The sequence below is a fragment of the Gossypium hirsutum genome, chromosome A08 (genome assembly GCF_007990345.1).
Source record: "Gossypium hirsutum isolate 1008001.06 chromosome A08, Gossypium_hirsutum_v2.1, whole genome shotgun sequence".
In the NCBI taxonomy this organism is placed as follows: Eukaryota; Viridiplantae; Streptophyta; class Magnoliopsida; order Malvales; family Malvaceae; genus Gossypium; species Gossypium hirsutum.
Window position 1 is genome coordinate 4,633,123 of NC_053431.1, and position 26,435 is coordinate 4,659,557.

General features: G+C 30.1%; 3 protein-coding genes across 5 annotated transcripts; 2 read left to right on the forward strand and 1 right to left on the reverse strand.

Moving 5' to 3' along the window:
• Nucleotides 1-378: 378 nt before the first annotated feature.
• LOC121204899 (allene oxide cyclase, chloroplastic) lies at nucleotides 379-20,309 on the reverse strand. 3 transcript variants are annotated; one of them, XM_041075681.1, is made up of 3 exons: nucleotides 20,018-20,272; nucleotides 981-1,102; nucleotides 379-911 (listed from the first exon to the last, which is right to left on the reverse strand). In XM_041075681.1, exons 1-3 carry the CDS (start codon nucleotides 20,229-20,231, stop codon nucleotides 510-512), a joined length of 738 nt encoding a protein of 245 aa, XP_040931615.1. In that variant the 5' UTR covers nucleotides 20,232-20,272; the 3' UTR covers nucleotides 379-509. The 3 variants fall into 3 exon arrangements, with proteins under 3 accessions (XP_040931615.1, XP_040931617.1, XP_040931616.1); XM_041075683.1 differs by lacking the exon at nucleotides 20,018-20,272 and adding an exon at nucleotides 1,191-1,601; XM_041075682.1 differs by lacking the exons at nucleotides 379-911; nucleotides 981-1,102 and adding exons at nucleotides 19,205-19,734; nucleotides 19,811-19,932 and having other exon boundaries at nucleotides 20,018-20,309.
• Nucleotides 5,297-6,380, forward strand: LOC121204900 (allene oxide cyclase, chloroplastic). Its single transcript, XM_041075684.1, has 3 exons — nucleotides 5,297-5,556; nucleotides 5,645-5,766; nucleotides 5,836-6,380. The coding sequence occupies exons 1-3, from the start codon at nucleotides 5,340-5,342 to the stop codon at nucleotides 6,235-6,237; spliced, it is 741 nt and encodes a 246-aa protein (XP_040931618.1). The 5' UTR covers nucleotides 5,297-5,339; the 3' UTR covers nucleotides 6,238-6,380.
• LOC121204901 (allene oxide cyclase, chloroplastic) lies at nucleotides 12,195-13,318 on the forward strand. Its single transcript, XM_041075685.1, has 3 exons — nucleotides 12,195-12,432; nucleotides 12,565-12,686; nucleotides 12,757-13,318. The coding sequence occupies exons 1-3, from the start codon at nucleotides 12,420-12,422 to the stop codon at nucleotides 13,156-13,158; spliced, it is 537 nt and encodes a 178-aa protein (XP_040931619.1). The 5' UTR covers nucleotides 12,195-12,419; the 3' UTR covers nucleotides 13,159-13,318.
• Nucleotides 20,310-26,435: the final 6,126 nt, after the last annotated feature.

The window sequence follows — 26,435 nt, forward strand, 5'->3', positions numbered from 1 at the left end:
TGAATAAGCAAGCCACATGTGAATTACTATTTTAATTAATAAAAATATTCAATATATTATAGTTGGAAACTTTTTTTTTGTCAAAATATATATAATTAAAAAATAAAGATGTAAAAATCATATATAAAAGTGTTTCAAAGATTTCAAATTCTATTATGATTATACAGTATATTATTTTAAAAAGGTCAAATAAGGAATATTTACAACTATTTGACACCCTAAAATAAATTTTAAAATTTTCTCCTAAATTTTTTGTGTAATTTAGTATAGAATCGTTTTTATTTCAAAAAAAAATGTGTAGGGATGGGTGATTTATGTCAGTAATAATGACAGCCACTAAGGGTAGGTATATATGTATGTAAAATGCAGACCAAAGGCTAAATGCCAAAAATCATCCATTGCACAAAAAAGTTTAGAAAGGACTACACATTTATTCCCTTAATTCATTCTAATCTTAAACTCTGCTACAACAAAATTTATACTAAGATCCCATTGACATTGCAAATGATTTAATTAGTGAAATTTGCAATGGTGGCATGTGGCTCACAAGCCTTAGCAGCCGGAACGGCTTCAACAGCTGGGTGTGGGTCAACCGGCTTGCAAAGCAGCTCTGCTGGGAGTTCACCAATTCCCTTCAAATAGAAAGTGTAGAAAATCTTAAAGGGGAAGACGATTTGGTGGAGCTTAACCTGACCAGAGACACCTTCAAAAATGCCAGACCCACCAGTAATAGCCAGATACGTGTCCTGGTAAGTCAAGTAAGGTCCCTGCACCGCTATGTGACCGTAGTCTCCGAAGTAAAAGCTGAAGATGGCCTCGTAGCGATCACCTTTCAGTTCGGGTTTATGCTCTATTAATATGCATATCCCTGATGTTATTCCTATCCGTTTCTCCAAATCTCCCCTATATATCTGTTTTTGTATATGTTCAAGATTAATTTCATAAAATGAATTCAGTGAAAATAGAAAAAGAAAGCTTACTTTGTTGCTAAAAGGGACAAGATCACCCAGTGAGTTCACAGATTTCTGACTCAAACGAAGGTAAGCTGGACTCCCACGATCTCTCTCATTCAACTCATACACATGTAGTTCTTGAACTTTTTCTGAAACAAGCACAAAAACCCAGAACTATTAATCAACAACATCAACCCAAAGTCACCAATCAATTGACGGGTTTGAATCAAGATTTACCCGGAGCTGAGTTATCAGATGGAATAGCCTGGCTTTTGCAAGTGAAACCTCGCTTGGGAGCTGAGAAAGTGTTGGAGTTTGATGTGAAAAGCTTGTGGGTTTGAGGTAAACAAGGGTTTCTGATGGGCTTGAAAGATGAAGCTGCAGGCAGCAAGGAATGGGTGGGAGAAGTTGATCTGATTATCCCAGAAGAAATGGTGGATCTTAAAGCAGACATACTGAGAGTGTGTTTGGAGAGAAAGAAAGTGGAGGAATTTGATGAGAAAATGAGCAAGTCTAGGGACTAGATTTATACAGGAAAGTGGAATTGTTGGTGGACGGTGATTTTTGACACGTGGGCTTTTACCTTTTGGGTGTACCCAACGACGGTGCAATCATGAATAGTCAAAAGGAGTCTTCGATGTACAGCCGTTATTACATGTGACAGAAGAAAATGGTGCGTTAGATTTTTCTTTTCCCTTTGTGGCCGAATGGTACGTTAGATTTCGTATATGGTATAAATACGTCTTTCTCTTTTTTTTTTAATATTTCACGTATTTTCTATATCAGATAATTACATTATGCACCAATTAAATTTAAAGTCAAGTCCAATTATATTTCAATCAAAGTTCTTCGAGGGCTGCATTGTACATTCACGTGATTTTTCTTTCAGATATTGGACTCCTTACAACTAAATTTAACAAACGAGAGTAATAAAAAAAAATAAATTATATTAGGAGTCACTCAATTATAGTTTTTCATTTACCATTCACCTATAAAAAGTTACAAAATAGTCATTCGACTATTAGTAATTTTTTTCTTTTTTGATTACCTAAATATGAAAAGTTACAAAATGACCACTCAATTATTTAATTTTGTCTTTTTTTATTACCTATCTTAGATTTTTGGGCGTTTCATTTTTTATGTTAGCTAGCTGGTAATAAAAAAAGTCAAAATTAAATGATTGAGTAACTATTTTATAATTTTTTATAATTAAATAATTAAAAAAATATATAATTAAGTGTACTCTTTTATAATTTACCCTTTAAAAAATATGTTTATTTGGACGGGGAGTTTTTTTTTCTTTTTTCTCTTTGAAAAGCTGCCGACATATATTTTGGGCAATGAATGGCTAAATGATGGAAAGAAATTAATGTTGCTGAATGAGTAAACAAAACTAGAATTAAATTATTATCGATACTATTGTTTTTTATACAATGTTTAGAAGTATGAAGATAATGTGTTTTAACGCACTTGAATTCACGTTTTCTTGCACTGACAACAATGTCGATGCCAATTGAGTAAAGACTTAATTAACATCTATACTATTATTTGAATGAGTGATTAAGTTAGTGTAATGAGTCAATTCGACAAAAAATTGATTAAGGAAATTATTAAAATAATCTTGGTAAATATTTCTTTAATCCTTCTCAATTTCGAAATTGAGTAAATTAGTCCATCTCATAAAAATCGGAGCAAATTAATCCCTATCAATTTCGTAAGTGAGCAATTAAAGACAATTAATAATGACGTTAATGTCTTTCGTCAATTATACATAAGTTTAATTGATATAATAACAAGTTTAGTTCTTGATATACATATTTTGCTATTTTTTTTGAAACTATTTGTCTTTAATCACTCATTTCCGAAATTAATAAGGACGAAATTGTTCAAATTTTTTTAAGAGGAACCAATTTGTTCAAACTTGAAATTGAGAGAGACTACAAAGATCTTTTTACCCGCATCAAAAAGAACTTGTCGATTTTATTAATCGTATATAGATTGGCATCCTTTAAATCGATTTCCTATTAATAAATTCCAAAAGATTTAATAATTAATTCTATGACAATTTAAAGTAAATTTAATAAGAGATAAATCTCAAAACTATACATAAATTTTGGTTTAATGTCTAAATTTATACATGAATTTTACTTTTGTTCAATTTCATACATATAATTTTGATTTGATCCTATTCTCACAAATTATTAATACAATTATTGATATAGCATCATTTTATTTTAATATGTTACATACACAAATAATTTTATTTATATAATATAAAAATAATTAATGTATTTAATTCTTTAAATATATATAAAATGATAATATTTTAAAAAATAAAACAAAATGAATGAAGTATTTATAGGAGGAAATGGAAAGGAAAAGACACATTTATCCAAACCTCGAGTTATTGGTGGAAAATTTAGAATTTAAATCCATATTGGACAAACCTCAACTTGATATGATTATAGGTCGGGTTTGGATAATGTATTAAGAACAATTTTTAAGTTTAGGTTCGATTTAGTCTAAAAAATGAGTTTATTTTTTATTTTTTGTTTTAAGATTGGTTCAATTTAAGAAAGGTAAACTCGAATCTAATCTGATCCATCCATGTTTAATTTTTTAAAATTTTTTAATTTAAAAATAAATTTTTTAAAAATATAATACAGTACCAACTAAAATAAAAAATTTTTAAGAATGTTAAAATCTATTTATATTAAAAAAACAGTAGCATAAATATAATAAATGTTATATTATATTAAAAAACACAAATAAATATAATAAATATTTTATTTTATTAAATATAAATTTTTTAAATTTTATATTTTGGGTTGAGTTATGGGTAAACTAACAAAATAGTCACTTTTGTTTCCCTTTAGTTACATTTTTAGTCCCTTATGTTTGAAATGTTATGTTTTAGTCACTTACGTTATCGTGTTGTAACATTTTAGTCATTGAGTATTAATTATTGTTAACAGCGTAATGGAAAGCTAACATGACACGTTAAATCATCATTTTAAATGAAAATTTTAGGTTAAATTATACAATTGGTCCCTATATCTTTTTCATTTTGAGCAATTTAATTTTTTCTTTTACTTTAAAAGAGATGAAGAAGGGAGAAAAATAGAGGTAGAAGCAGAAAAGAATAGAAAATAAAGGGAAAAAAGTTAAAAGAACATGAAAAAAAATAAATTGCTCAAAAAAATATGGGGACCAATTGTATAATTTAACCTAAAATTTTTGTTTGAAATGATGATTGAACGTGCCACGTCAACTTACCGTTAACGATAATTAATGGCTCAGTGACTAAAATGTTACAACATATTAACGTAAGTGACTAAAACGTAACATTTCAAACATAAATGACTAAAGTGTAACATGAGGGAAGCAAAAGTGACTATTTTGATAGTTTACTCTTGAGTTATTTAGTTGAATAAGTTCTTTTTTTAAGTTTTAGATAATGAATTTAATTGTTATTGGGTTAGTGATTTAATATAAATATAAATATAAATATATAATTATTATTTAACATATATAATTAATTTAATATTTTTATAATATAATATATTCAAGTCAGACTAGACACGAGCTAAAATATTTTGCCCAAGGCTCAGCCCATATAGAAAATAGGCATTAAATCCTACCCAAATTCATTTTTAGAACCTCGTATTTCTATTCAAATCCACTATTTTTTGAACGGACTTTCGAACATAAATGAATAATTTGGACACCTTAATTCGCACTTCTAAAAATGCATTTGGAGAATTAATTAGTCAATAACCATATTTTGACAATGCCCAAATTTGATTAATTTTCAAGTATTGTAGTATATTATTTTATATATATGTGTAAAAATAAAAAATAGGCACATATATTTTAGATTAAAAATTAAATTTAAATAATTTATATTTAAATTTTTAAATAATTTTTTTATTGTGTTAATATCATACAATATCCTACCCTAAATTGATTATCTATAATATACAATGATAAAATTCATTACATTCTTAAAAAAAAATTATTAAAAAGAATAATTATGAATCCAAAAATAAAAAATAAACAGAAATGTATAATATATAAAAAGAAAACCTTATTCCGTCCAAATTAGATAAATGTTTATTGAAAATAATAAACTCACGTGTATTGTACAATAATACAAAATCTAACGCACAATGTTCTTCCATCACATGGGATAACGGCTGTACATCGAAGACTGCTTTTGACTATTCATGGTTGCACCGTCATTGGGTACACCCAAAAGGTAAAAGCCCACGTGTCAAAAATCACCGTCACCAACAATTCCACTTTCCTGTATAAATCTACTTCCTAGACTTGCTCATTTTCTCATCAAATTCCTCCACTTTCTTTCTCTCCAAACACACTCTCAGTATGTCTGCTTTAAGATCCACCATTTCTTCTGGGATAATCAGATCAACTTCACCCAGCCATTCCTTGTTGCCTGCAGCTTCATCTTTCAAGCCCATCAAAAACCCTTGTTTACCTCAAACCCACAAGCTTTTCACATCAAACTCCAACACTTTCTCAGCTCCCAAACGAGGTTTCACTTGCAAAAGCCAGGCTATTCCATCTGATAACTCAGCTCCGGGTAAATCTTGATTCAAACCCGTCAATTGATTGGTGACTTTGGGTTGATGTTGTTGATTAATAGTTCTGGGTTTTTGTGCTTGTTTCAGAAAAAGTTCAAGAACTACATGTGTATGAGTTGAATGAGAGAGATCGTGGGAGTCCAGCTTACCTTCGTTTGAGTCAGAAATCTGTGAACTCACTGGGTGATCTTGTCCCTTTTAGCAACAAAGTAAGCTTTCCTTTTCTATTTTCACTGAATTCATTTTATGAAATTAATCTTGAACATATATAAATACAGATATATAGGGGAGATTTGGAGAAACGGATAGGAATAACATCAGGAATATGCATATTAATAGAGCATAAACCCGAACTGAAAGGTGATCGCTACGAGGCCATTTTCAGTTTTTACTTCGGAGACTACGGTCACATAGCGGTGCAGGGACCTTACTTGACTTACCAGGACTCCTATCTCGCTATTAAAGGTGGGTCTGGCATTTTTGAAGGTGTCTCCGGTCAGGTCAAGCTCCACCAAATCGTCTTCCCCTTTAAGATTTTCTACACTTTCTATTTGAAGGGAATTGGTGAACCCCCAGAAGAGCTGCTTTGCAAGCCGGTTGACCCACACCCAGCTGTTGAAGCCGTTCCGGCTGCTAAGGCTTGTGAGCCACATGCCACCATTGCAAATTTCACTAATTAAATCATTTGCAATGTCAATGGGATCTTAGTATAAATTTTGTTGTAGCAGAGTTTAAGATTAGAATGAATTAAAAAAAATGTGTTGTCGTTTTTAAAACTTTTTTGTGCAATGGATGATTTTTGGCTTTTAGCCATTGGACTGCATTTTACATACATATACATACCTTAGTGGCTGCCATTATTACCGACATAAATCACCCATCTTTATTCTTTTATATTGAGTTAGACCTATAAAAAGGCCACTGTATGTACACAATTTCACGATGGCTATAATAAAAACGTTGCTATTCACCAGTGTAGAACACATGTCTATATATTTCGATGCAAAATTCACTGGTGCCATATAGTCGAAGAATTATACAAAGCGTGTTCTAAGAATTGCCACGAAATGTACCCATTTTAGTAGCGGTTTGTAAGAAATGTCGCTGACAGCTGCGAAAACTATGTGAAATGATATTAATTAATTTAAAAATATATAATTTTTAAAAATGTTATTTTATTTTAAATTACAAGAATATGAAGTTTTGACATTCCAACTGGGCATTTCCTTCATGTTGATAAAGAAGGATTATACAAATATTTTCACAGACTTTGTAGTACCCTATACTCAACCCGATCATCGGGTCTAAAAATGATACATCACATTCGTTGTTGAAGCAACTCAAACTAGCTTCTCTTAAATGATTAACACAATCATCAATCAAAATCACAATCACAATCACAATCACAATAAACTTTACATTCATATGGTTTATGAACATTTGAAAATCATTTAAAATACTTTAGAATCATTTTGTAATTGAGTTCTAGGTAGTCGACGATAATCGGGACCAAGTTCAAGACTCTGGGGTCAAAACAAGTCAAAACAGGGGAGGGACCCTGTTCTGACATACTTGTATCAGTAGAAGTTTACCGATAGAAGTCCTTGCTACTGTTCAAGTTTGCCACGACCCAAAAATGACCCCAAAACTTACCTAGTTTGTCCATTTCTATTTTATTCATTAGGTCTTAATATCCAAATGCCCATATTTCTTGATATTTAGTATCGAATCAAAATCCGATTTCACATTCCTTCATTAGGGACCTTGTACTTTTAATCTATATCATAATTTCTTAACAACTTTCAATTTATTCAATTTATTCACTGATGTCATGAATCAACTATATAACTTAGTCAGATTTAATAAAATCCAACACTTTTATCTACTTTCCAACTTAATCCTAACATAATCTAAACTCACAATTCATAAAGTTATTGTAACGATCCGAAAGTCAATGATGTTGAAAATTGCGATTTCAGGACCTCGTTTTTGTCAACTAAGTCTGTGAACATTAAATAGGGATATTTACGGAGTTAGTATATTGATGAATTGAAATTTGATTAAGCGATTTAGTCAAAATTGTGAGGAATTAAGGCCTAGGGACTAAATTGTAAAAGATATATTACTTTAGGTTTTTAATTGGCCAAAAACATAGGGACTTAAACTGCAATTAGCCAAAGTCCAAAATGGTAATTAAACCATTTTAACTAGAGGATCGTGGATGATAGAGGATTCCATCAAGGTTTATTTATATTATATTAAGTTAATTAAATTATGTTAATGATAATTAAGTTAAGTTAATTAGGTCTTAATCTAGCTATATATATGTTGAATTAGTGGAAAGACATTATCTTCATCTTCCATCAACTTTCATAGTTGAAACCTAAAGAAGAAAAACCAAAGAAAATGTTGTATTATTATTAAATTATTATTTGTAGCTAAAGATGACGCAGGACCGTCGAAAGGGAAAGGAAAGGCGAAAGCCGAATACTAGTTACGCTAGCTTTCGATTTGTATTTCTATTATTCAGAAACCATTTATTTTCTGCATGTCCATGTTAATTTGTGTCATATAATATTGATGTAAGTTGCTATTGGATTTTTGAATTAAATTGTTTTGGTTGAGATTGAATATCGAGGCAGTGACTAAATTGAACAGGATAGAAAGTTGTATGGCTTAACTAATATAGGAAATTAGTATGAAATTAAGTTGAATTAAGTTATAATATATGATGAACTGATGTTGAATTGAGAATGATGGGATGTGAATTGAACTATACGATGAAATTGGAAAATTAGTTATTTTATTAATTGTATAGGTTTATACTTCGAAAATGATTAAAATGGTAACACAAGGTTGAGTATAAATATATGTATAAATGAGTTCAAAATGATGAATTTATACTTGTGAATTGAATGGTATATTTAGATACTCCTGTGTTAAATTGAGTTGCAAAAACGAATATGTACAACTTTAGTAGAAATGATAGTTTTGACATGAATACGTAAATGAATTGGCATGCAAGATTGGTATAAGCATGACTATATGAGATTGAAAATGTTTGACATAAATGGTATGAGATTGGGTTAGGAATTGAATATGTGCATTTTGCATAATTTTATTATATTGTCTTGAATTATAGATTTGCCACTGAGCATATTTGTTTAGCGTACGATTTGTTTTTCTCCTGTGCAGGTAAAGTAGATTCCGATAGTTTGAACAGTTGATCTAGCATCCAACAATCCATCCCTAACTCAACGAAGTTCGTATATATTCTATTTTGTTCTAAGTTTGACATGTACCTAGGTTAAGTCGTATTTGATAAAAATTATGTTTATATTCATTTATGGCTTTAAATGTTAATGTATGAGCTTGGTTAATTGGATATGGCTTGTAAGGAGATTTAAATTGGGTTTGAAACGGTGTGATATACTACAATATTAATGATCTTGGTGAAATTGATATGAATGTATATGATTTGAAGGTATTGCAATAGATGGTTAGCTTATAAGTAACCAACCAAACATTTGCATATTGTTGAAGAAGACATTAAAGTATATGAATTGATGTTAAAGGATTGCATTTGTTAGCTAAAATATGAGTGGAATGTGTTTAGAGTTTGATTGGAAAAATTACAGGTTGAAATCTATTTGAAATTGTAGAAATAGTATGTGACGTCGCGACGAGATCTGAATGCCATGGCATAGTGCGACGTCGAACTTTGGTCGTTGCGATGAGGCTTGACAGTATGTTGCATCGTGACAAGAAACCCCCTCACATCACGACGTCAATCTTGTATTTTGAATTCTTTACAATTTGGTCATATTTCTATCTTAGGTTAGCTTAAGGGCTTTCTTAAGCTCGTGTAAGATTCAGAAATGATTGTATATCGCATTGAATGAATGTTTAGGTTGAATTTAATCATATAATAGTATAAATTGATTGTAAATGATCGTAATTGCTCCAACAATGAATGTGGCCTCCTATGACTCAGACTCAACGATTGAGTCGGATATAGAGTGTTAGAATTATCATTTTCAAGCTTAATCTCTCCAAACCCTTATAATAGTAACTTGACATATACTTGATAATTGAAGAATCTAAAGTGTGGACTAGCTTAATCAAGTTTAATTGATGATAAATCTATGAAAATTTCAAAGGAAAAAAATTCTTACCTTAGTTGATTATGGACCACAATGACTTTCTTTCTATTCTTCCTAAATTAGGATGACAAAATGGAGAAAATGATATGTTTCTCTCTCCCACTAATATTATCTATTTATACTTTGATTAATATATTTATTAAATTTAATTAAACTTTAATTAATGCTTATTGAATGGTTAAAACCAACTATTATTAGTGGCAATCCATCCATTCACCATGAATTCTTAATGGTTAAATAACCATGAAGCCCCTTAAATAATTACAGCATAAGTCCTCATTCATTTTCTAAATTAAAATTAAAATTCAATATCAATTATATTTTTATAATTTAATTCCTATACTATAATTAACAATTTTCTCAATTTATTAACTCGACCATTCACTAATTTATTTTCAAATTAAATATGTAAGTTCTTCTATTCATAATCTCACTGATTCAATTTATGGAATTCAGATTGTGAATTTTTTTTAGAGTTGTTACAATATATGTAATAGTTATTTCGACGGTTAAATGAAATGATATAAAACAATAAAAATAAGAACATAAAAAAATGGTTAATATATATGAAGGTACTTCAACTTGAAATTTTAACTTAGTACTTAAATTTTTTTTTCAGACCTAATTGGTACCTAAACTTAGAAACTGTAAATCAACTTGGTTCTTTTTTTATGTACTTAACTAACACCGTTTATTTTTACATATCTAACCAATCCTTTCACACCACGTGTATTAAAAGATAATTAGATTTTGACATGTGTAATAAAAAAGATTTAATTTAAATTATTTTAAAACTAATAAATTAAATTACATAAAAAAACTCTTAATTTATTTCTTAATTTTTTCTACCCACCCCTTTTTTCTCCCAAGTCCCTCCCTAACCCCGTATCAATAGATTTTTAGTCGATTCAACTAGTTTAATTGTCGGTTCAATCAGTTTTAACCGATTCCGGCTAGTCACCCTATCGATTCTCAATCTAATTAATTCGATCAATCAGTCCAATCCAATTCAAATAACAATAAAAAACACATAATTTAATTATAATTAAATATATTTAAAAATATCCATCAACATGTTTTGACAAAGCAATGAAGAATTTTTTATATTCTTTAATAATTTTAAAAATTTTAATAATATTTACATGGTTTTATATTTTTATTTTTAGGTATAATGACTTATTTAATCTTTCAATTTAAAAAAAATCATTTTAGCTATCCATTTAATTTTTCATCTCATTTAACCTTTAAATTTATATTGTTTGTCAAATCACCCTAAAATAAATGGTAAAGTTAACGCATATTAACTTTGTTGACGTGACATTAACATGACAATTAGTCCACGCGTATACTATATTAGCAATTAATTAATTTTAAAAAAATTAAAATTTTTTTATAATTTTTAATTTTTAAAAGAATAAATAATTGTTGATATGACATTTATGTGGAAATCTATCTATATGCCACATTAACAAAGTTAGCAAAGTTAAATTTTTCATCCATTTTGAAATAAATTGACAAACAACACAAATTTAAATATTAAATAAAAAATTAAAATATTTTTTAAATAAAAAATAAAATAAATCATTATACTTTTTAATTAATTATTAAGCATATAAAACAAAATAATATCACACCAATAATATTACAGACATGTGACATCCACGTGGGCAATTAACAGCAGCATTAACTTTTAACAAGATGGTATAGTCAACATTTTAGATGACGTTACTTAAAAATAATATTTTAATTAAAAAGAGTGTGAGGACACCCGTTTTTTACCCCTACTTTTTATTTTTATATTTTAATTTTATAAAAATAATTGAGTTGTTTTATTTTTATAATTTTTATAATTTTAATTTATTAATATTTTATAATTATATTTTTTTAATATTTAGAATAATTACTTAGTTAATAATATCTAAACGTTGAAAGTAAAATATATTCTGTTTGATGACCAAATACATTTTAATATTGAAGTGAATTAACAAAAGTAACGAAATTAATAAAATAAATTCAGCGACCAAAATAAGAACTTGTTAAAAAATTTGAGTGATTATTTAAGTAATTTACCTTAATGTTTTTATGTTAAATTTACCAAAATTTATCAATTTGATCATTATTTTAAATATTTAAAATTTTAAAATCATAAAAAATAATAAAAATAAAATAATTTAACTATTTTTATTAAATAAAATAAAATTATAACAACTATAAAATATAAATATAAAACTAAAAAAATTATAAAAAGGGTGTCGCCAAAATATTGTTATTATTTATTTATTATTATTTAAAATATTATTTTTATAGATCTCGTAAATATTTTAAATAAAAATTATATTTATTTTAAAAAACAAAAATAAAAAATTGTTTATTTACAATATAATCACGTGTTTCGTAAAATATACAAAATCTAACGCGCCACCCCTTCTTTTTCACATGTAATAATAGTTCACTTAAAAAAAAAAAAGCAATAATAGTTCACATGTGAAGACTGCTTTGAGGGAAAGACTTTTATTTATTTTTTCTTTATAAATATATATAAATCCATCAATTCCTCCACGCGTAAATTCACCGTCCACCAACGTTACCACTTTTCTATATAAATCTACTTCCACTATTCCTTATTTTCTCACCAATATCCTACTTTCCATCTCTCCAAACACAATTCACTAAAGCAAAAACAGCTAGAAGAAGAAGGAATGGCCGCCTCGGGTAAATACAATTTCCATTTTTCCCAGTTCCGCAAGAAACCCATCCATTTTTTACATTCATATTTTCGATTTGATGATTTGTCTCTTTGGGTTGATCTTGTTTAATATTTCTGGGGTTTTGTGATTGTTTCAGATAAAGTTCAAGAACTGCATGTATATGAGATGAATGAAAGAGATCGTGGTAGTCCAGCTTACCTTCGTTTAAGTCAGAAACCTGTTAACTCACTTGGTGATATTGTCCCTTTTAGCAACAAAGTAAGTTTTTTTTTTTCTGAATTAATTTATCGAATTAACCAAATAGTTATTGATATATATGTAATTACAGATATATAGGGGAGATATGGAGAAACGGATAGGAATAACTGCAGGGATGTGTATATTGATAGAGCATAAACCCGAACTGAAAGGTGACCGCTACGAAGCCATCTTCAGCTTTTACTTCGGAGACTACGGTCACATAGCGGTGCAGGGACCTTACTTGACTTACCAGGACTCGTATCTCGCTATTACTGGTGGATCTGGCATTTTTGAAGGTGTCTCTGGTCAGGTCAAGCTCCACCAAATCGTCTTCCCCTTTAAGCTTTTCTACACTTTCTATTTGAAGGGAATTGGTGAACTCCCAGAAGAGCTGCTTTGCAAACCGGTTGACCCACACCCAGCTGTTGAAGCCGTTCCGGCTGCTAAGGCTTGCGAGCCACATGCCGCCATTGCAAATTTCACTAATTAAATAAATTATGAATCTTATGTAATTTTAAATAATTTGCAAATCCAATGATGTTAGTATTTTTATTTTCATTTTAATATTTTGTAGTAGAGAGTAAAATTAGAAATAAATGTGTTCCTTTTTAAACTTTTTGTGTAATTAAGAGGATATCATTAAATTTTTATTTCTTATTGTTTTCGTGGATATTTATGTTAGTGGTCCTCACTATTACCAACATGAATTACATCCATCCCTTTCCATCAATGAATAACTTCTCTAAAAAAAATCAAGGAGACTTGTCAAAGAAAGAAGGGTGTCTAGGATAAATTATTATAAACGTGATAAGCATTTTGTTTTTTGTTTTTTTGTGAGAACAAATAAAATTATTACAAAGGTTTATCAAGAATATCCTCGTTGATGTCTAAAGTCAGTTTAGCAATATAATTAACTTTTGGGTTTCTTTCACGAGAAATATATTTGACTAATGTCCAGCAAATCCTGTTGAATACATCAGACAAGTGCTAAGGAAAATGTCTTTGAGAAGGATTATTGAATAACCTAAATAGTTTTCTGATTATCTATTTTGATTGGATATAATTGAATTGAAAGTTTTAATTGAATTAATGTTGGATGAAATAATTTGATAATTAATAGAGAATAGATGATATAATTTTAATATAAAACTAAGAAAATATATTATTCAAATCTTATTAATAATAAAATATTTTAGAAAAAATTATATATCTTAGAATATTTTGTTCAACACTATTATGATGTTGTAGTTTTTTCATTTGTGGCCAAACACGCAAAGGCTATTGGCCCCGTACGAGCGCTAGATATCATATTGAAAAATATTGTCTTGGTGGGAACAATAAAGTTAAGTGAGTGGCACCACTTCTATATGAGTTGTCAAATTTTAATAATTAAAGTTTTTTTTACATTTTACATGTAAAAGATATGGAAGGGGGAAGTTAAATTCATTACAAATCAAGAGACTCCTAGGTTTTTACATACAATAGCAAAGCACATAGAAAAGACAAATTAATAAAGTGATATGAGTGCTTGGTTGAAAAAGAGTAAACTATACCCGAATTAGGCTTCCATTATCGAATAAGAAAGAACAAAACAATACTCATATTAGAAACATGGATAGATTTAAAACATCAAAACATAGAGAGACAACCATCAGAGTGAACAAGTCACCCCTTTTGAGTTATTCACTTCGATGATGATGGAAACGTCATTGCTGACCTGAAACTGTAAATGTTAAGAACAAATAAATTGTTGAGAGTTAGTTTGTGTAATCTTATCGAGTCAATGAAAACAAAACAAAAAATCATACATTTTCACTCTTCTTTGTTCTTTCACCACCAACGATTGGTCTCCTATCAGTTAATCCAACATAATATTTGAGCCAAGAAAAATTTTGGATCTCTTCTTCAGATAATTAAGTTTTCTCTAATTCTGTTTTCTTTAGTTTTTGTGATTCTTGTGAATTATTGGTTAGAGTTTTCTTGTTTCTTTGTTATTTCTTGAAATGGTTAATGATCAAGATTATGTACTTCCATTGATTTCAATCATCCATTTGATACACCGAGTTCTCTTTTAGTATCCCATCAGCTTTTTTTTGGGATTTGAGAAATATAGTATTTGAAGTCATTCTATACGCATAGCATTGTTAGCAAAGAATAATTTAGGGTTTGTAGATGGTTTTTGTAAGAAAGGTTCTTTCCTTTCTAGGTTACAATATCAATGGGAAAGATGCAAAGCCATAGTATTATCTTGGATTCTTAACATTGTTTGTAAGGAACTTTCTGCTAGTATAGTATTTATTTCTAGTATAACACTAGTTTCACCAAATCTTAAAAAGAGGTATGACAAATTTGATGGTTCTTGGGTTTTTTTTTTCCTTCATGGAGAGATTGATCTCATGTTCAAGTTGTTTATTCTTTTTCCACTTATTTTACAAAGTTGTGACTTCTTTGGGATGAGTATGATGCCTTAGTCTCATTTTCTACTTGTGATTGTGACTTATCTCGTAAAAATGCCCAATACTTGTTACAACAATGATTGTTTCAATTTCTGACAGGATTAAATAAAACATATTCAACTGTTAGGAGTCAAATATTGTTAATGCAGATCCTATCATCGATCATTCAATCATACTTGATGGTTGTTCAGGACACAGCTCAACAACAATATGTGTTAGAAGTCAGTTATGATTAATAAACATATTGATCTTTCATAATTTAATACCTTAAAATAGGCTTTCCATTGCACTAGTCTTTTCTTTACTTTTGTCGATTTTTAGCTTTTGTTATTAATAAATGGCCGGTTTTTATTAGTTTTATGCCCTTTTGAGACCTAAATTGGCCAAATGGTGCTATGAGGGACCTAGCAATGTGATTGAGTTGATATGGGAAATTGATAATGGCCCGAGTTTGAGGAAATCATCATTCAGAGTGGGTATCGCAACACTGAGATCATGGAAGTCATGATACCTAAGGTGATAAAGTGAAGAAAATTGAGGTAAACTCCAATGATGTCGCGACATAAGGAGTGGGTGTCGCGACACTGAGAACCCCAAGATACACAAGTTCGCCATGGATTTAAGTGTTGCGACACCGCTGCCTGACGGGTGAAAAACTGTCAGGGCAATTTTATGCCAAAACAAGCTTAAGTTTTTTTTTCTATTTAAGGGCATAATGATAATGAAAAACTATGATCACTATTTATATTAAGTTTAAATTAGCTTTAAATTTATAATATTACATATTTCAAATAACCTTTATAAATATGAGTGCAATATATATAATGACATATTTTTATATATATTAATAAATAGTAATATTTATTATATTATCTATTTATATTTTTACTTATTAATTTTTTTTAAAAAAACAAGCTTAAATTTTTTTTTTATTTAAGGGCATAATGATCAATGTTAGGTTAAATGTTAGTAAACTATAAATAATACTTTATAAGCTTTTGAAGATTTTTTTTTTTGTAGCTGAACATCTTTCTTTAGTTTCATAGTTTTAGGTTAGGTTTCTTTTTCTTTTCTTTTCATTTTTAGATTAGGTTTTCTCTTTTCTTTTTAGAATAGATTTTATATTTATTGTTTTATTTCTTCCTTCTTGTTGAAGATTATGCAAAAGGGAGGATCAAACTCTTGGGCTTCATTGGGTTTCCATCAATTGAAAGATCATTTTCTTGAACTCTTTACTTTTATTATATATATCGCGTGTTTAATAAAATACTTGTTTGAAATTTAAGTTTGATTATGTGCTACATTGGTTGATGGTTGGTTGCTTGGTTATTTATTAGTTTAAGTTAATATTTATTCTTAATTAATTGATTGTTTGATTATATCGAAATGCTTATTACACTAGAATTGATGCCTCTAGTGGAAAATCTAGATAAACGAGATCGAAAGAAGAGTTTATCATTTGATAGTTCGATATAATTGTGCTATATAGTGAGATCGAGAGGAGATCTAGATGTCTAGGTGAGATCAAAAGGAAAACCTAGGTGGTATCTTTTAGTCTAGAATGAGACCGATAGGAGATCCTTAGCTAAGAGTGACAAACAATATAATTGACTTAGGTTTATTAGCTTAGTTAGTGATTAACGAACCAATTGACCCTCGTTTTATCATTTACGTTGTTCAAAATAATAGGGAAGACAATTAGATTAGTTAGTTAGTTTATAAACAATTTTATATTTGAATTTGCACTAATAAATTTCGATTCGATTAGATTAGTAATCGATTAACTTATAGTTAGCTTGATAAACATATTTACCAATTTAGCAATTCCTTGGGTTCGATCCTCGAAATACTCTATGCATGCTATTGTAACGCATATAAATATTACAATTAATTTGTCACACTTGCAGTAAAGCCGCTTTTAAATTCTAAAGTTGTGTGTTGATTTATAGCCCTGGTGCACACGCGCCAGGGCGCGACTACCTACTGCCCTATATTCCTCTAATGTGCAACATATGGGCCCTAGGAAGAAATTTACTAGTGTTTGTGATCACTACAAGATTAAGGGGCATAAACGGGAATTTTGTCACAAGTTGATTTGGTATCCACATAACTTCAAGTTTACAAAACGGAAAAAACAAAACAATGTCTCGACAAATAATGTATCAGCTTCTAAACCTTCCTCTAGTTATATAGTTCAGCCACGCTGTCAGGCTCTAGTCTTTACTCCGAAGTAGTACTAGCAGATTTCGGGGTTGTTAAGCAAGGAACCTCCTGTTGAAGTAGTTGCACATATGGCAGGCACAGCTTCCGACTTTGCACCCTTTTCACTTGAGTGGATCCTAGATACAATAGCCACTAACCACATGATTTTTAATCTTCATTGCTTGAAATCTCCTGTTACTTATGCTTCTAACTCCTCATTTGTTCAATTGCCAAATGTAAAGTCTACCTTTATAACACATATTGGTAACTTTACTTCTGCTCATTATAATTCTTTTACCAACATTCTTTATGTCCTAGACTTCGATTAAAATTTGCTATCCATTTTACAGTTAACCCGTGATCTCCATTTTTTTGTTTCTTTTTACACCCAACTTTTGTTTATTACAAGACCTTTACAGTGACAAGATGAAGAGGATTGGTAGGGAAGGAGGAGGTCTCTGTATTCTGTCACCACAATAAGATTGTTTTGCCTCACCACAACCTTCTACTTCATCTTTTGTTTTTTTCTTTTTTAAGTGTTCATGATACTTCATCTCTTTGGCATGCACGGATGGGTCAAGCTCCATTGTCCAAATTGAATAAAATGTCCCAATTACGTTGTAAGTTGGTGGACAACAACCATGTTACTTAGTTTCTAATATGTCCTTTAGCAAAACAGTCAAGTTTTCATTTTCCTATTAGTTTGCCTCGTGTTGAATCACATTTTACCCTTGTTCACATTGACCTATGGGGACTGTACATAGAGTGTCTACACATAATGATCATCGGTATTTTTTTAGCCATAATTGATTATCATACCAGAATGACTTGGGTGTATCTTTCAAGGCTCAAGCACTTGAAACAATTTCTTACCTTGGTCAAACTCAATTCTCAACTTCTATCAAAATAATTCGCAATGATAATGGATATGAATTTTTCAACTCTAAATGTAATTCTTTATTTTCTTCTTTCGAAATTATTCATCAAAGTTCTTGTGTATACATTCCTGAACAATAAGGCATTATTGAACGCAAACATAGACATTTGTTAGAAATTACCCGAGCCTTTGAATTTCAATTTGGTGTACTTACTAAATTTTGGGGTAAATGTGTGCTTGTAGCTTGTTACATTATTAATCGACTCTCCATATCAGTTTTGTCTTGAAAATCTTCATTCAAAATGTTACACCATCATTCTCCTAATTTGTCCCATTTGAGAAGATATACGCATCTGTTGTGAACTTGTTAGCAATATTTAATTTTTCTTTAACACGTAGGCATTGAAACAAATTTAAATGTGTATTTAAATATTTCAGATAAACCGTTAGAATGAGGTTATTTTATTCAAGTGATTCAAGATCTCTAATAGTTGGTATTAGTTGTTACCTATTCAAATCATGCAAAAATAATTACAATGCATTAGGCTAGCCTACTTTGAATGTAAAAATAATTACAATGCATTAGGCTAGCCTACTTTGAATGTAAAAATAATTACAATGAATGAGGCTATAAATAAAGGGCATGTATAAGATTTTTGGTATTCCAAGTGAAAGTTGAATTATTCTTCCATTTTTCTACTTTTTTCTATTATTCTTACTATAACTCTCTTAGTTTTGTAAGATATAAAATATTTTTGGTTATTGTTGATGAATAATTTTTTATAATATTCTCAACATGTTTGATATATATATTTTAAAAATAATTTAAAAATAATCTTGTTACAGTAAAATTTTGAATAAGACAAAATATTTATTTATTTAATTACTTCTAATCGTATTCTATCTTCCACAATAGAGAATCTAAAAGAACGAAAAACAATATTAATGCCTCCTTTAGATGAGCGATGATTGTGATGCGGTGGAATCTTTTACTTCACAGCTACAATAATTAATCTCATCATCATTGTTATTTTTAACATTACCGAAAAAATACATCGTCCATCCAAACTAAACCTAAGACTCCATAGATATCGCAATTTATTAAAATTATATAACATTAATAAATGATTTAATTAGTGAAATTTGCAATAGCAGCATGTGGCTCACAAGCCTTAGCATCCGGAAAGGCTTCAACAGCTGGGTGTGGCTCAACCGGCTTGCAAAGCAGCTCCTCTGGGAGCTCACCGATCCCCTTCAAGTAAAACGTGTAGAAAATCTTGAAGGGGAAAACAATTTGGTGGAGTTTCACCTGACCAGTGACACCTTCAAAAATTCCTGACCCACCTTTAATAGCGAGAAACGTGTCCTGGTAAGTCAAGTAAGGTCCCTGAACTGCTATGTGAACGTAGTCCCCGAAGTAAAAGCTGAAGATGGCCTCGTAGCGATCACCTTTCATTTCGGGTTTGTGCTCTATTAATATGCATATCCCAGCTGTTATTCCTATTCGTTTCTCCAAATCTCCCCTATACATCTGTATTTATATATATACATTTTCAAGATTAACTTCATAAATTAATGCAGTAAGATTAATAAAAAAGAAAGCTTACTTTGTTGCTAAAAGGGACAAGATCACCCAGTGAGTTCACAGATTTTTTACTTAAACGAAGATAGGCAGGACTACCACGATCTCTCTCATTCATCTCATATATATGCAGTTCTTGAACTTTATCTGAAACAAGCACAAAATCCCAGAAATATTAAACAAGATCAACCCAAAGAGACAAATCAAATGAGTGGTACGAATCAAAATTTACCAGGAGCTGAGTTATCAGATGGAATAGCCTGGCTTTTGCAAGTGAAAGCTCGTTTGGGAGCTGAGAAAGTGAAAAGCTTGTGAGTTTGAGTTAAAGAAGGGTTTTTGATGGGCTTGAAAGATGAATTAACTGCAGGCAACAAGGTTTTTGATCTGGGGTTACTTATTATCCCAGAAGAAATGGTGGACCTTAGAGCAAAGCTTGAAGCGGCCATCGGGTTGTAAGTGTGTTTGGTTGAAAAGAAAGTAGAGGAATTGATGAGAAAGTGAGGGAATGTGGGAGTGGATTTGTATAGATGGGGAAAAGAAAGGCAAGTGGACGGTGAATTTTGTTGGTGCTGTGTTTCGCGTGGACGGAATGACGGTGCAACTATGAAAATGAAAAGATTTTTGCAGATTGCATGATACACGCGGTTTTTCATAGAACCGGAAAATATTTGGACGGAAACATGTGTGTTATTCTTATTATTGAAAAACTGTCCAAATATTTTAGATTTGATTAGTTTTCAAAAATAGAATTGTTTTTATTTGAGATTACTTCCTATAATGTTGAATTTTTTCCTTTTTGTTGAGTTGATTTACAGTTATTTCTCATGAGAATTTATGTTCAAAAATCGGACACGATGTTATTAGTAGGGGTAAAGTCAGAAATTTTTTTTAGGGGATCGAAATGAAATTTTAATTTTTAATAGTCTATATCTTTATAATTTTTAAAGGATTAAATTAAATTTTCATAATTTTAAAGGGTCAAAGTGTAATTTTACTTTTACTAATTTAATTTTTTTAAATTTTCTAAAAGGCCAAAACAATAATTTTTCATTTTAGGGGGTCGGGGCCCCTGCTAGCCCCCTGAATTCGCCTCTGGTTATTAGGAAAAATCGTTAAATGGGTATGGAAATTATATAAAAAAATTTATGAGGGATTTAATCATTTTTTTATTACAATCGATTGAGTTTTAGCTCAATTGGCATTAATATTGTTGTTAATATAAAAAAATGTGGGTTCAAGTACGCTGAAACACATTATCCTCTTATTTATGGGTTAGGGAGGGACTATGGGTAGTTTTAGTTATTATGTTACAAAGAGTAAATATAATCAAAATCTATAATAAGATTGTTCAAAAAAAATTAGGAGGAATAAGTTTTTTTTTTCTTCTTTAGATAGTGTTTGAAAAGCCACTTAGTAATTGGAATTGGGCAATGACAAAGCCAGGAGGCTAGTAGGGGCCTCGGTCCCCCCTAAAATAGAAAATTTTTCATTTAGACTCATTTATAATTTATAAAATTTTAAATTAATAATGATAAAATTACACTTTGACCCCTCAAAAATGATAAAAACTATAAATATATAAACTATTAAAAATGTGAAATTGTATTTTTACTATCGTAAAAATATAAAATATAATTTTGACCCCAAAAAAATTCTAACTTTGCCCCCGGATTTGGGTGTGCTCAAAGATGACATTTTTGGGTAAATACTATCATTGGCGAGTCTCATCAATTAGGTGTAATTGGAGCACACTCAATTACACTTTCAGTTTCATAAGGGGGAAAGTACGAATTGGAGTAATTACACCTAAATCCAATTTTAAAAATTGTTTTTATAAAAGTTATAAAAACTATATTATAAGTATAAACATGTATGAGTGTTTCTAAAAATATATAGTATAAAAATAAGATGTATTTTATAAAGTTATAAAAATATATATTATTTAAATCCTAAAATAATTCTAAAATTGTGGCAACAAAATTTACTATAAAAAATAATTTACATGTTATAAAGTGTGATAATATAATTTTTTTTTATAAAAAGTTATGGCCAATAAATATAGACATAACTTATTTACGTGTCCATACTATATATTATAAAAATATATACTTATTCATAAAAATAGTTATATATTTTTATCATAACTTATTTATAAAATGGTTTTCGAAAGTTATGGCAAAAATTGCATTAGTTATAAGAAATCTTGACATATTCTTAAGACTCAAAACCTAGCTGTTGATCAAATGGTGAAATGTGTTCTTGACAATTCTTTAGGACTGACGATTTTTGACGATCCCCCAAATTCGGTTAGGGAGATTTTACAGTTGGATAGAGATATTTTCAACAATGTTGTCTAATTTTACTGTTTTCGCTTAAGACTGTTATATTTTCTACCGGAAAAGAAAAGTTTTTGACAATTTATGAAACATTTTTTATAAAGCTGATATAACGTATCATAAATATTTCTCCAAAATAAGTTTATTTGAGCTTTTATAATTAAAGTTACAAATTATTTCCATTGTGAACTCAAATATTATAAAGTCGATGTTAATTAAATAAGTATACCATTTGAGAAAATGGTGCTAGACAAGCACAATAGACAGCTTGCAAACACTCTTTTTTTTTAAATAATTACTGAATTAAATTTATTAAAAAAATAAAGGGTTTACAAAACCAAACCATATAAAACGAAAACACAGTAACTAGATCTAAAACAATTAAAAAAATAAACCCTTTCACTATTTCCCGTAATAACCCAGTCAATAATAAAGGAGTTGTCCCATCCCTCTGCATCTGAAACAACAAAATTAGGGGCTCCTGCAGAAATCAAACGTCTCCTTCTAGATAAAAATCGAGACTTTCTCTATCTCTTCATCACTCCCAAGCCTCAGACACTAAGAGAAGGTCTGATCTATCTGTCGATAGTCCATCTCTACCGCTGCTATCGCATGAAAGCACCCTTTCCAACATATAAGTAGTTTCCTCCGGGTTTTTTTTACCTATATAATATAAAATAATTAAAAAATACTAAAATGGTACTATGGCCAAGTTATTGACGGAAATGGTATGGGCAGGGTGGTGCCGCCTATGGCAAAGGCGTGACCACCCTGCCACCTGACACAAATAGTTAAAAACAGTAAAAAAAATTTTGAATTTGAAAAAAAAAATGAAAAAAAATAATAAAATACTGGTCTTGCTTCTGTCAGAGGCGGCACTGGTCTTGCCTCTGCCAGAGGCGGCACCAGTTGGTATGTTTAAACAAACCATTAATTTTAATAATGCCTACTTTATCCGGATAAAGTATGTATTAGTAGATTCACTAATATGATTATATATATATAGATTTACGCATGTATCACATTACAAAAACAAAAATTTAAATACTTATACCTAATAAAACATGTATCTCATTATTTTTGTATTTAATCTTTTATATTTGTTTTTATAATGTGATACATACGTAAATCTCTCTCTCTCTCTCTATATATATATAATCATATTAGTGAATCTACTAATACATACTTCATCCGGATAGAGTATGCATTATTAAAATTAAATTAAAATATTAAATAAGAAATGAAATTATAAAACAATATGTTATTTGGAAAATAACTATTATTGTAATGAGATACATGTTTTATTAGGTATAAGTATTTAAATTTTTGTTTTTGTAATGTGATACATGCGTAAATATCTATATATATAATCATATTAGTGAATCTGCTAATACATACTTCATTCGGATGAAGTATGCATTATTAAAATTAATGGTTTGTTTAAACATACCAACTGGTGCCGCCTCTGGCAGAGGCAAGACCAGTGCTGCCTCTGACAGTGGCAAGACCAGTATTTTATTACTTTTTTTCAATTTTTTTTCAGATTCAATTTTTTTACTGTTTTCAACTGTTTTTTTACTATTTTCAACTATTTGTGTCAAGTGGCAGGGTAGTCACACCTCTGCCATAGGCGGCACTGTAATATCCTAATTTTGGGCCTAGTCGGAATAGTAGTTTCGTGACCACAAAATCCGAGATAGAAATAATTATTTTATGATTATTTTGAGGTCTATGATATGATTGCATGATTGTGTGAAAATTTCGTGAAGAAATTTTATGCATAAAGTGCTTAAATTGAAATTAGGGACTAAATCGAATAATTTGCAAAACTTGCATTCTAGAAGTTTCTAGTATGAAATTGTTTTGAAATATTAATGAGGAGGTCTTAAATAGAAATTTTACCAATTTTAAGTTCATGGACAAAATTAGGACATGGAAGGAATTTTTGGAAAGTTTAGTAGTAAGGGCATTTTGGTCATTTAGGGGTAAAATGAATTAAAATACAAAATTAAAAGCCAATTTTGCTCATCTTCAACCCCATGGCCGAATATAGCAAGGAGAAACCATGTCTAGGGTTTTTCAAGCTTCCAAGCTCGATTGTAAGTCCGTTCTAGCCTCGTTTTTAATGATTTTTACGTTTTTGGAGTCCCGGTAGCTCGATTAAGCTTATGTTAGCAATAATTCAACCTAGGGTTCATATTTGGAAAAATACCCATAGGTGAAATTTGTGTATTTTGGTGTTTTATGATAGAATATGAGGTTTTAAATTATGTTAGACAACTTGTGCTACTCGGTTTTTTGTGAACACGAGCAAAAGGGCTTAATCGGTAAAAATACCTAATAGTCATAAGTACATGTTAGAGTGAGAATTTGATGTTGCCATAGAAGGGAAAAATGATCAGCATGTCATAAAACATAAGAAAATAGGCTGAAGTTTAATTTACGAGATTTGGGGCAAAAGTGTAAATATGCAAAAGTTTAGGGGTAAAATTGTAATTTTTCCAAAATATGATTTTGGGTCAATTTGAATAATGTGAGTCCTAATTAGACTATATTTTAAATGATAGTGGAAGGAAAACTGAAATTCGGGCTAAAATGGGGAAAATACCAAGTTGTGGACGAAATGGTAAAAATAGCCATTTTCGCATACGAGGTAAGTTCATGTGTAAATAATGTAGCATAATTGTTAATTTTAAGTTATTGATGTTAATTATATGATACGCTGATTTTTAATCGTGAAATATTATGCTTTGTGGTTAATGTTGAGTAATATGCAAATTATGTTTACTACTTGATAAATATGAATTGCTACCAAGTATCGGTTCCGATATTCCATGGAAGACGACAAATAGGAGATCGAGGGAAAAAGCCCGTTTGAACCTTAGGAATAGATTAGGATACAAGTGACATGTCACTAGAATGGTTGAGCATCCGAACTCGTTGAGTTGAGTCCGAGTTCACTTATGGATGCAAATATCCGAACTCGTTGAGTTGAGTCCGAGTTCGAGAGATGTAACTAGGCATCCGAACTCGTTGAGTTGAGTCCGAGTTCACCTATGGATGCGAACGCCCGAGCTCTTTGAGTTGAGTCCGAGTTCGCTTATGGGCGGGTTACATGGTAGCTTGGCTACATATGTGGCACTTATGTGCAAACTTTCCATGTATCCGGATTATATTCCGATGTGTTCAACGGGTAAAATTCCACTCAAGCGGAGGAATACTCGAGATGAAAGGGACGTATTGGTAAGTGTTGTGAAATGGACACTTTAGACAGGTATGTTCTTAACCCTCGGGTTGGAAATAGATACAACAACGGTAAGATCATAAGATGATGAATGATATTTAGAAAATGTGATATGAATGTCTCGGTGATGATTATGTAAATGATGTTTTATGTTTGCTTATATAGTTATGTTACTTGCTATTTGCATGTGAACTTACTAAGCATTTATGCTTACTCCCTCCTTTTCATTCCTTGTAGTTTTGACAAGCCAGCTCGGAAATCGGGAACGGTCGGAGGCTCGCTCACACTATCCGTATACCATCTTGGCATAATGGCTTGTATATTTTGAGTATGGCATGTATAGCATTATAATCATTTTGTGTATATGGTCTTATGATATGGTTATTGAGTGGTATGGAAATGCTTGATAATGATTAGCCATTGGAATGGCTAATCATGATCATATTTGGTGTTATGTATGCTAAATTACTAGCTAATCCATGGAAACCATGAAATAGGTAAAATTTACCATAAAATGGATTCAGACAGCAGTAGTGACGTAAATTTGAAAAATCACTAAAAATAGTAGAAATGGAATTAAATAATGAATAAGTTATGGAATTGAAGCTTGATGAGTCTATTTTCATATGGAAGAAGCGAAATAGGTATATGAGCTATATTTTATGAGATGTTTAAATTTTTGTGAAATAGGGCCAGAGCGATTTATGGATCCCCTGTTCTGACTTTGGAAATTCACCATAAATTTTACAAAGATAATTAGAAGTCATGATTTATATGTATAGATTCCTTATTGAGTCTAGTTTTATTAGAGACAAACGGTATAGTCATTGAAGCTCAGTAGAGGGAGATATCTGATTCGTAATACACAGAGGTCAGAGTAGTCGAACCCTGAAATAGGGGAGACTTTAACTAATAAACTGTACTAATTGGCCCGACCAAAAATTCTAGAAAAAAATTAGTAGATAGATATATGAGTCTAGTTTCAGAAAAAATTTACGGAATTGGATTTCGAGTTTAGTAACTCGAGATATGATTTTTAAAGCGACTGTGATGAAGTTAGCCAGCTTGTC

Bases quoted from the DNA above. Each gene is read 5' to 3' on its own strand.
- LOC121204899 (XM_041075683.1), bottom strand. From the start codon at position 1,407: ATGTCTGCTTTAAGATCCACCATTTCTTCTGGGATAATCAGATCAACT. The intron at 1,103-1,190 runs GTAAATCTTGAT...TGCTTGTTTCAG, and splicing joins ATCTGATAACTCAGCTCCGG to AAAAAGTTCAAGAACTACAT. The intron at 912-980 runs GTAAGCTTTCTT...ATACAAAAACAG, and splicing joins TTGTCCCTTTTAGCAACAAA to ATATATAGGGGAGATTTGGA.
- LOC121204900 (XM_041075684.1), top strand. From the start codon at position 5,340: ATGTCTGCTTTAAGATCCACCATTTCTTCTGGGATAATCAGATCAACT. The intron at 5,557-5,644 runs GTAAATCTTGAT...TGCTTGTTTCAG, and splicing joins ATCTGATAACTCAGCTCCGG to AAAAAGTTCAAGAACTACAT. The intron at 5,767-5,835 runs GTAAGCTTTCCT...ATATAAATACAG, and splicing joins TTGTCCCTTTTAGCAACAAA to ATATATAGGGGAGATTTGGA.
- LOC121204901 (XM_041075685.1), top strand. The intron at 12,687-12,756 runs GTAAGTTTTTTT...ATGTAATTACAG, and splicing joins TTGTCCCTTTTAGCAACAAA to ATATATAGGGGAGATATGGA.